General features: G+C 49.6%; 1 protein-coding gene across 7 annotated transcripts in view; it reads right to left on the bottom strand.

Moving 5' to 3' along the window:
- The window catches only part of LOC309355266 (voltage-gated potassium channel KCNC1-like), a 50,062-nt gene extending 40,948 nt beyond the window's left edge, over positions 1-9,114 (bottom strand). For all 7 annotated transcript variants that reach the window (XR_014162474.1, XR_014162475.1, XR_014162476.1 and 4 more), the window contains exons 1-2: positions 8,753-9,114; positions 1,563-2,425 (exon numbers count right to left, since the gene is read on the bottom strand). Coding sequence is in view for 4 of the 7 variants with exons in the window: in XM_081885972.1 (XP_081742098.1) it covers positions 1,563-2,162 (600 nt within the window). In the remaining 3 variants the exon portion in view is untranslated. The remainder of the gene's footprint in view (positions 1-1,562; positions 2,426-8,752) is intronic.
- Positions 9,115-11,353: the final 2,239 nt, after the last annotated feature.

Genomic DNA, 11,353 nt, shown 5'->3' on the forward strand with positions numbered 1-11,353 from the left:
CAGCAGCATTCCTTGCATGATCCCCCTTCCTTTCCTCAGTCTCCTTTCTCCTTAGAGTTCCATTTCTCACACTTCGGTCTCTTGCACGCTTTCCCTGAACCGGAATCACTGCCCCTCTCTGTCAGGCTTGTTCAGTCACCCCCTCTTAGCCTGCAGATTAACCTCTCCTATTTTCTGCAACATTTTGCATGCCTCAACATGGCTGAGTGCACCTCTTCCGTTGCCCTTGCACACCTCTGAAACTGGCACCATTCTCCGTTCCACATTCTGTATTCTCCCAGCCAACCATTCCTTCCTCTAGATGTCTGTTTGCAGAATCTGACTTATTATATGTTCTCTCTACAGGGCACTTCAGTGCATGGTGCACATCACTTGTGTGTGCCTAAGATGTGCCATCAGCTCCTGAAAAACATCCCTGCCTGCAGAACATCTCCATTTCTCAGTCTGTTCTGTTTGCACACTCAGACTAGCAACCTCATCTTTTCTACTGCATAATCTGCCTTCACCTCCAGCACCCAGTGCCACTCACACATCCTTCTCCCCCCCCACTTTTCCACATCCATCCATGCTTACCAAGCATTGCACATGGACCCTTGCACACCAGTCCCTCTGCGCTAGTCTGCGCATTGTCCCATTGCCCATTTCGCTTGGGACAAGTCTTGCACATCTCAACTGCACCTCCAACATTAGCCTGCACCTCCACTCTTGGCCATTTACATCTCACCTTTTCCGCCTGCCCCTTGCACCCCTTTCTCTTAAAAGTACAATTTCGGGTGGGGGGGAGGTTTCTTTGGGAAGTTGTCAGGGTTTACAGCAAAGAAGAAGGCTAGAAGGCCTGCTGTTGAACAGAGCCAAGGGACAATTGTGAAACAAGCAAAAGAACATTTAAAGAGAATTTTATCCTGCTTACTCTGTCCCACCTCCAGCCATAACCAGAGACTGGGAGAAGGAATCAGTTCAGGGAGGCAGAGCTCATGCTTTGGACTCAGACGGTCCCAGCTTTAATTTTTGCCTCTCCAAGTGAAAAGTAGCAGGACTGAGGAAGACCCTGCTTGAGACCTTGCAAAGCCATCTCCTGTCCGAGTAGTCATTCTGGGCTAAATGGACCTGGGACCTGACTTAGTGTAAGGGAGGGAGAGAAAAGCTAGGGTGCTCCCCTCTCCTCTCCCTACACAAACCAAGGCGGCCCTCAAACCTTTCTGCACTTCCTTGGCCCCAATGAACAGAATGGGATTAACTTCTCGGCAAACAAGCTGTTCTCTGCCAGCCTTAACTATGCTTGCCCCTATTCTGCTTCTCTCCCCTGACTCCTCTTGTCAACATTTAGATCTGTAAGTTCCTGGGGGCAGGGACCCTGCCTCCTCGCTCCCCTGCTTGCCTTCCCCTGTGCCACTAGTGGGGACAAGAGCGTCAATGCTAGTAGTCAGGATGCTAACAGCAATAACAGCAGCAGTCATAGGTATCTCTATCCTGCTCCTCCATGCTGCCCACAGCAGGTGAGCCCGAGGAAGCAACTAGGTGAGCGGGTGGGTGCCCCGAGCCCCCAGCCCAGCGCTACTCACCCTGGCCATCCTGGAGGAGTAGGGGTCCTCGAAGAGCGCCCACACCTTGGGCTGCATGGCGGCCCACCGGCCCAGCTTGCGCCCGTCCTCCTGCAGGCAGTGGCGCTTGAGGTCTCCGCTCTCCTCATCGTCCTGGCTCTCGGGCGTCTCGAAGCTGTCGAGGGCCTCCTCGGCGTCGCGGTGCTGCCGGTAGTTCATCCAGCAGCAGGCTTCCACGTCGGTCTCGTCGATGCCCCAGAAGGCCAGCTCCTCCTCGAAGAGGGGCCCGCACACGTCGGCCGGGCAGTGCAGCTTCCCCGTGCGGTAGTAGTTGAGCACGTAGGCGAAGACCTGCGGGTGCCGGTCGAAGAAGAACTCGTCGGCCTTGGGGTCGTAGTCGAAGTTGCTGCAGGCGTCGGGCTCGGTGAGCCACGACAGCCGCGTGCCCGGCAGGGTCTTGAGGGTGCTGCGGTACGTCTCATGCCGGATGCCGCCCACGTTGATGACTATCTTGTCGTTGTCTTCGTTCCGGCCCATCTCCCCTTTCAAACATGACTTGGACGGCGGCTTGTTCCCAGACTTGCGCCCGCGGAAAGAGGAGACGCACACTGAGCTCAGCATCGGCGGCGCGGGCCGAGGCGGGGGGCCGCCCCCCGACGGTGCGCAGGTGTCAAATCAGGGCGCGAGGCGTCATCCTGGCCCCTCCTCCTCCTCGGCCCACCCCCCTCTCCCCCCACCCCTCCTGCCGCGGGGAAAGGAGAAGGCAGGAGGGAGCGCGGCCAAGAGGGGAGGGGGGCGAGGCTCTTTCTAGACGGGGCGGGCGCAGCAGCAGCAGGAGGAGGCAGGAGTTGGCAGAGAAAGAGCCCGCGGCGCAGCGCCGGGGTCTGCGAAAGAGAGGGACAGAGAGAGAGAGAAAGGGACAGGGAAGGTGAGTGCGGACGGCTGCTCCGCCACAGTCCTCCGCAGCCTCGGCCGCTCTCCCTCCGCTCGCTGCCCTCCATCGCTCCCGTCCCACCATCCATCCATCCGCACGCCGACACTCCGCTCGGACCGCCGTCCTTTCCATTGTCCGCGCCCCGTGGCCCCTGACCATCCTCACCCCTTCTTCCTCTCGCTCCCTCCATGGCGCTTCTTGGCCACTCGCGCTCCCTGCTGCGTTACGCCTTCGCCCTCCCCATCCCACCATGTACGCTTCTCCACTCTCCTCTCCTTCCTCCCATCCCTCTCGTAATGACCGGCATTGCCGCTGCATCCCTCTGCCATTATCACTCTCTCCTCTTTCTGTCACTCCCACTCCATCTCTTCCATCCTCACACACAGCCTTCCCTCCTTCTACCCCCCCCCCCATATCTCTCTCTCTCTCTCTCTCTCTCCCTCCTGCCCTCTGCATCCCCTTCTCTTTTTCGGTTCCCTCCATAGCCCTCTGCCACCATCGTTTTTCGACCCCTGTGGACCATCACGGCAGTCCTTCACTGCAGGCTTCATGCCATCACCCCTGGCGCTCCATTATCCTCTCCAAGTGCCTGTCCATGCAGATCTGCCATCATTATCTCCAAGTCCTAGGATACCCATTCATCTCTCTGGCCTCCCTCTCTCCCCTCTTTTCTGTCCTCCATTCATTCTCACCCTTCATTCATTTCTTCTCTGTCACAGCCTCACATCCTTCCCTCCTTCTACCCCTTCCCTTTCTTCTGCTGACTTTGTCTTCCTCATCAACCCTCTTCCTCTTCTCCTTTCTTCCTTCTTCATGGTCTCCTCTCCTTCCCTGCTTCCATGTGTTGCCACATCTCCCTTCTCTACTCTCTTATCGCTGTCCTTCTTTCCCTGGGAACTTCTGCCTTTCCCCCCTCAATCCTGTGCTTAGCCTAGGGTCACTTCACACACACTTTTTCTGCACGGAGACTTGCCTCCTTCTCCCTCATTGCACAGAAATCAGGCAGAGCCTAGTTTGCCCCTTTACCACATTAAGTTTGGAAGCAGCTCTGCAATCTCCACACTCAAAGTGTAACGGTGGCAAAATAGATGCTCGCCTGAGCTTCACGTGTAGGAGAAATGCCACTTCTTCTCATTCAGGGGCCTCTTCTGTCCCCTCTCCCCATCTCTTTCACCACGAGAACTACCCACCCAATCTTAGCACCCTGCTCACTTTTATATCGACTCGTTCCACCCTCTACCGCCCTTCCTCCCCCCTCTCTCTCCTTCCTTGCCTCCTGCCCCATCTTCCCAGACCCCCCTCTTTTTGCTTCTCCTTTACTTCGCCCCCTTTCTTCAACGTCCCCTTCCTCTCGAACGGAGACTCAATCTACTGCTTCTGCACTGTCCTTCCGCTGCCATTGACCGCTTCCCAATTCATTTCTCCCTCTCTTGGCCACCAGCCAGTTTTCCTTCTCCACTGACCCCCTCCTCCCTCCCTCCCTCCCTCCCTCCCTCCTTCCTTGCTATCTCCTCCAGTTCCCACTTCCCCCACTTCCGACTCCCAGCCCTCTCCCCATACTGCTGCACCTGCTGGGCTCCGACTCTCTCCCCACCCTTTACACTAACGAACCAATTCCTTTTTCTCTTCTAGGTAGCAACCTATCTGCCCCATGACTCCCCACTCTTGCCCCACTTGACTCTGGTTCTCTCTCAGCTCCTCCTATCTTCGGCCAGATCCTGCCTCCTGCAGTGGACCCGGCTTCCCTTGCTGACTTCTCTACGGACCCTGATGATGATCTTCCTGAAGCTGAGGGGCTGGGTAGCCTCTATGCTCTCCTCCACCTTTAGGGCCCCTTCAGTCTTCTCCTTGCCCCCACTTTCTCACACATTACTTTTGACCCCAGTGCACCCACACTTTTCTTGTGGGGTTCCTCCCCCCAAATCTCCTCTCTCCCTCCTAGCTGTGGTTGCTCTCCTATACTCACATTGGTGGGTCACCCCAGTTCACCCTCCATCCCATGCTATCCCTTGAAATTTCAGTGCCCCACTGTTTGCCCTCCCCCCATGGCTACTTCCTCCTCCTTATGGCCTCTGCTTCCCTCTCTATAGTCCCCCCTGACCTATCCATCCTTCCCTCCAGTTCTTCCTTCTCCCCTTTCCTGCACATGAAGTTTTACACTGGGGATTACCAGTATGTCCAGTGCTAGCTGTACTCAGAGCAGACCTACTAGAATTCGTGGGCCTAAGTTAATCATGCCTATTCGTTTCAGTGGTCTGCACTGAGAAGAACCAGCTTTGGCTACAACCCTTGGCCATCTCCAAGGAACCTCCTTGGCCTGTAGCTCACCCAGTCCCAACACCCCCCTCTCCTGTACTCTTGTGTCGTTGCAGAGGGGGACTGTGTGTGTCTGTGTGGCTGTGCAATGTTTCTCAGTACAATTGGCTTGGCTTTAGGCAGGTGAGGAGGCAAATGTCTCTTCTCCAGCACTACTGCCGCACCATCCAATTTCCTGGGCTGTGAGATGAAGAAGTAGGGAAAGTGGAGTGGAGTGGGAAGGAGAAACTAGTGAGAGAGAAAGAATGTGGGAGGGTTTGCATGAGTGCATAATAGAGACTTAAAATACATGTGGAGGAAAAAATAGATTCTCAAACAATTTCTCCTGACCTAATTTTGCCTGCATTTCCCTTGCCCTCTAAATTCATATTATTCTTTTTAAAAACAAACACACACCCACCTATTATTGTTGTTGTTGTTATTATTATTATTATTATTATTATTATTATTATTATTATTATTATTCCTAGACACATAATGCAACCTGCCCAGGTGAAATGAAGACTGATCTCGATTTGGGCCAAGGCCAGAGTGGGAGCCTGTGTGTGTATACCACCTTAGGTTTCATCATAGAAATGTAGAATTGTAGCTGGAAGGGACCATGAGGGTTATTTAGTCCAACTACCTGCAGTGCAGGAATCTTTGGAAGAAGGGGAGTCAGGAAATCAATGCAATAACTAAATACTGTTATGGATACTTTTGAATTTAGTGATTTTTGAAAATTAATATGTAATGCATTCTAAATTCAGCAAATGAACATGTTATTGCATTAAAAATGCATCTACAGAACCTTAATGTTTAGTTCTTTAAAACTATCCCTCAAACAAATAAATCAATGTTAGAATGGAAGTTTTGAAAAGTTGGATTCAGGGGCTTTTGTTTTAATTAAAAAGTTGACGTTTGGGTTCTTTCTTCATTGAAAACTGTTTAGATGGAGATGCATGTACAGAGAGTAATGGGTCTCTTTAGGTAGGATTACGCTGGTTTAGATAGGAAGTGACAGACGGGGCAATGGATTTCTGCCTATCTTAAAATGGGTTTATATGGTGGGTTTGTGTGTAAGGGAAATGGCCTGTGTCTGTTTGCAGTGATACATGCATGTGATGAGTTTGGGTGCAGAAATGAGTATGTGGGTTTAAATGTATGTATTGTGTGTAAAGGTGTAGTAAGTAACTATAGCTGCGAGCAGAATTTGTATATTAAGAAATCTGTATTTGAGGATGGATCCATGTGTTGTGAGTGTGTGCAGGGATCTCTGTGTTGGGATGACATGGTATGCATAGTTTGTGTGTGTGTGTCGCAGCATGAGTGTTCTGAAATGATTTTGTATTCTTTGTGTGGAGAACACTATGCTGTAAGCCCGGCAACATGATCCTGTGCTCAGTTTACTCAGAAATAAACTGCACCCTGTTTTGTATCTCTTTCTCCCAGATGAATGCAAAGGACCACAGCCATAGCTATGTTGATGGTGTGTCTACTTGGCTCTGGCTGTGCATTCTAAAAGGCACCTAAGAGACAGACAGTTGGTATCTCAGTGCTGGTTCCTTCATGCACAACTGATCACTTGGTGACTCCACTTCAAATGCAATATTTTTCAATGGAGCATTCACACATTCAGCTGCCTGTATCTCATCAAGTGATAAGAAATCAACTGACGTGTGCATGTGTGAATCAGCCTTATATGAAAATAATGAATATGCAATCAAGTGTGTGTATGTGATATTTATGCTGGTGTGATCTTTTTTTTGTTCAAATTAAGGATGTGTGTGAATGCACAAGAGAGGACTGCAATACCCACTATTCCCTTGTGTATGTTTCTTTGTGAGTGGAGGTGACTGTACACAGATTTGAGTGTGCACTTAGGTATTTGTGCATGTGTGAATGAAGTGGTGTGTTTGAATATGAGGGCAGGCATGTTTACAGACAGCATGGTGCGTTTTGAGGCAACGTTTTATGTGTGCTTCAGAAGATGTTACTGGTAACTTAAGAGTAAAAGTGTGACAATTTTGTATCTGTTTACATGTGTTCAAGCGTAGACCTCTACATGTGAGAGCAACCTTACAGAAAGCAAAATGACTGCATATGGCCATATTCTGGAGTAAGTCACACCTGCATGATCGGATTCTGGAATAAGACTTATTTGCATGATAGGATGACTCGCAGAGCTAAAAATCAGCGAAGCATGTCTAGTCTCAAAACCACTTATTGAGTGCTGTGCATGTGTTTGAAGTATTGCCACCCAACTTTGAACATGTTTACACATTTACCTCAGAATTATTCACCCCCCAGATTTCAAATTTATAAATCAGAATGTACTAAACAATAAGCTCCATTGGTTTAAGTGGGGGATTATTCCCCAGAAAGTGGACAGAGAACTGCAGTCTGGTTTTATTATTAAAGACTGTAACCCTATCTAAACTTCCTTCAGCATAAGTTCCAGCTGAACTCACATGTGCTTATTTCTAAGTAAGCATGCTTTGGACAGTACTGTAAAATTATTTGAATTGTTAATCATTAAAGTTTGTGCTCATCTGAAACCATTATGGGAGCCATTATGATTGAAAGGCTGTTTGGAAATATAGTATAATATAATATAATTAATGTCAGTATGAGTTTTGATATAAGAGCTGGTTTGGGTTTTGTTTTGTTTGTTAAAAAAACCGTCCACTATCTATTTTCTACACATGCATTCAAACCATATAAGATTTTTGGTTTTTTCCTACCTCAAAATTTGTTTCAGATGTTTCACTTTGCCCTTTGCTATATGAGGGTAAGAAGGCAAGGGCGCCTGGAGTGCCGGCTTGTGTGAATGTGGGTGAGCTATTATGCAAGTGTGAGCACATGTGTATGACAATGATCAATGCGTGAGAGTGTATAAGGGCGGGGGGCATGTACAGTGTCTGCTTTTTCTGGTTGTCTCTGTTATGATCTCTCTCTATGTACATAGGGCTAAGTGAGATGACGTTCTACGTGAGCTTTACTTCAGTGTTGTGTGTCAGTGTGTCAGTGTGTTTGTGTTTGTTTTCTCATGGGAGTTATGTTTCTCTCTTCCTAAACCCCTCCCCCTCCAGTTCACTGGCGCACCACACCAACACAGACATCACACAACAGAAAAGCCCAAGGGACACCACAGACACTTACAGTCACCACACAAAGACGCAACGGCACACAAATCCTCACCTGTATCTCCTGTATCCATGGACACAGATGCGCTCAGACCCTTAGAACAAGCACATCCTAATAACTGGTACTTGTCGGCATACTTTAGGCGCGCTAATTTCTTTCATGCACCAGTTGAAATCGTACAAGCTCACATACCACACAAACCGCACACCGCCTGAGTCATAATCTATCAGTCCCAGACATATATACACATGCACACACAAACTGCCCATACACTCGAACCATTCTTTCACACACCTTAGTGGACAGTCTCATATGTCCACTAGACATGCAGACTGTCCTTCCTTCCTTCCTTCCTTCCTTCCTTCCTTCCTTCCTTCCTTCCTTCCTTCCTTCCTTCCTCATATACACTTAAAGCTATCCTTCACTCATTCACACACTGCAGTGGGCAGCACACAAATATCCACAAACTGACAGTCATCTTTCTCTCTTACACACACACGTACACCCAGACAGACAAATAGCCATCAGAAGCAAGTCTGTCTGTCTGTCTTTCTCTCTCTCTCTCTCTCTCTCAGCTAGGCTTGCACTAATGAGCAAAATACAAGCACACCAATGTTAACATGCAGCCGGTCACCTCACAGGTGGTGAAACTCTCCCCCTCCTTCTGTCCTATGGTCTCAGTGTTAGGTAAAAGGGGACACAATGATCCCCCCCTCACCTCCCCCCCTCTGCCGCCCCAGGGGAAAACAAAACACCACACAAACACACACTATAGATGTACACACACATACACAAACAAACACACACAATGTAGCCACTGAAGGCCCATACTTACCTGCCAAACCAACCCCTTGTGGCTTAATAATATTTTTGAGAGAGATGAAGGAGCAGAGATGGAGGGGGGAATCTTCACCCCCAACCTCCCCCCAACCAAAATTCTTAAAAAAAAATAAAAATCAACCAGTGAGGCGAAGGCAGAGGCTATAAGAAGCTCCCCCAGCACCTTGAGGGGACTGAGAACCCCTTGAAGCAGAGAGCAGAGGGAGAATGGAGAGGATGATGGGGAGCTTTTTGCTTTTTTGGTGGGGGGGGGAAGGAAGATGCAGGATGTCGACGAATAGGAGTCAGTCTGTCCGTCTGTCCCCCCCACACACCTTGTGCGTCTCTGCCTCCCGCCCCCCACCCCTGGTCTCCGGATGCAGGCTGCGCCTTCTGGTACTGCGGACCCCGTGATGACATCACTGCCTCTTAAGGTGGAATTTTGGGGCATCTCATGGAACAGTTGCTCTTCCTTCCTTCCTTTTTTTTTGGGGGGGGGGGAGTAATATACGCAAAGAAAGGTAGTCCAGGATTAGAGCAGCCACAGCTCAATTGCTTGCTAAGAGGCAGCTTCCCATCAAGCGCTGTGCGCGGCATTGGAGGTAAACAAGTGGCGACGAAGGAGCGGGGTCGTGCGTTTGGGGCCATATACGTGTTTCCCTGACACACATAAACAAAGCGAGCCACCCTGGACTCTGTGGAGACCCAGGGAGCAGAGAGGGGGTTTTTTAAAGATGCGCCACCCCTCACTTGAAAACTCAGTATGAAATTCCAAGGCTGGTGGAGGGGGGGAGGACAGGTAAAGATAAATACAGCCACCTTAAAGAAAAGTGGGGCTGAGAGACTGAGGTGAGTTTGGGAGGGGTATTCCTGAGTCAGCTGAAGGGGATGTGATGGGATTTAGCTGCAGTGGGGAAGAGTTGAATTTAGCCTGGAATGTGCGAAATCTCAAGTGTGTGGGAGGCACGAAATAAGTCTATATTTAGAGGACATGGCACCCCCTGAGCAGTGGCTGGGGAAGGTGGAGCCTCCAAAGAGGAACCACCCTTGTGTCTTAGATCTCAGGGTGAAATGTATGGACTGGCTTGTTTATTAAGTTTATACCCCTCCTCTCCTTTAAGGAGCTTGAAGTGATGCTTAGCAGCCCCCTCCCAATTTTGCTCTCACTCACAACAACCTTGTGCTGTAGCTTAAGCTGAGAGAGAGGGAGAGTCACTGGCCGAAGGCCACCCAGCAAGCTTCCAGGCTGTCTCTTCAGTCACCGTCTCTTGGCCTGACCTATCTCACAGGGTTGTTGTGACGATTAAATGGATGAGGAGCGGAGAACCAAGTGCCCCACCTTGAGCTCCTTGGAGGAAAAGGTGGTATATAAATGTAATAAATAAATATGTGGCAGAGTCATGATTTGAACCTGGGCCTCTGCCATCCTCGTCCAACACTCTAGCCAAGATGGCGCACCTTCTCCTACATGCCAGGTACATAATTTGATAGGGTGGCTTTGCCTTATTAGTGAACCGCAAGGGTATGTACAGTCTAAATTGGCTTGCTATTTGTGATCAGCTGTCATCCCCATCCCGCAACAATAATCCAGGCACTTTTGTGAGGATAAAAATGAGATAAAGATGACTGCAATCTGCCCCAAGCCTCTGAGACAGATGGGTGGTAATCTGTGGGTCTTTAAAGAGCCATAGATATCTGGCCACTAGTCATGTTCTGTGACCACAACTACAGACTACAGGAAATGGCTGCAGTTCTCTGGCAGAGAACATGCCCTGCATGCAGAAGGTCCCAATTCTAATTCCTGGCATCTTCAGTAAGGGCAGAAAAAAAGTATTCTGCCTGGAACCCTGGAAAGGTTCTGCCAATCTGTGTAGTTAGCACTGGATGGACCAATGGTCTTGTTTCAGCATATGGCAATTTCCTGTGTTCCTACTGCTATTGAAATAACAACAGCTCCGCCTCTGTTGCTGAGCATGCAGAAGACACAGTAATGGGAATCTTACCCAGTGTGTCAAGGGTTGTAGACCTGGGAGCTGTAGAGTTTACCAGCACTGTACAGGGAAATGGTGCTACATGGTGCTGAAGTTGGTTCCTGATTTCACACAGCATCCTGAATAAAGAAGTGCAAGTAGATAAATAGGTACCGCTCCAGTGGGAAGGTAAACGGCATTTCTGTGCGCTGCTCTGGTTCGCCAGAAGCAGCTTAGTCATGCTGGCCACATGACCCGGAAGCTGTATGCCGGCTCCCTTGGCCAATAAAGCGAGATGAGTGTCGCAACCCCAGAGTCGGTCACGACTGGACCTAATGGTCAGGGGTCCCTTTACCCTTTACCTTTATATGCCCCTGCACTCTAAAATAGTGTTTGGAGGTGGTGAAAGCCAGTGTAGACTTGACGTAGAGATACATAGGTTCAAATCACTTCTCTGTCATGATGAAGCCATTGGCTGAGGCTGGACCAGTCAGCATCTCTTAGGTGGGGAGCCTTTTCCACACTGAGTTCCTTTCTGAGCAACCTCCCAAGGACCACATGCCAGCCATGGCGGGGCAAGAGGCAAAACTGGGCAGAGCAAGGGTCTGCCTATGTACAGCAGTTTATTCACACACTCAGAAAACCTT

Source organism: Podarcis melisellensis, assembly GCF_964234715.1.
Source record: "Podarcis melisellensis genome assembly, chromosome: 13".
In the NCBI taxonomy this organism is placed as follows: Eukaryota; Metazoa; Chordata; class Lepidosauria; order Squamata; family Lacertidae; genus Podarcis; species Podarcis melisellensis.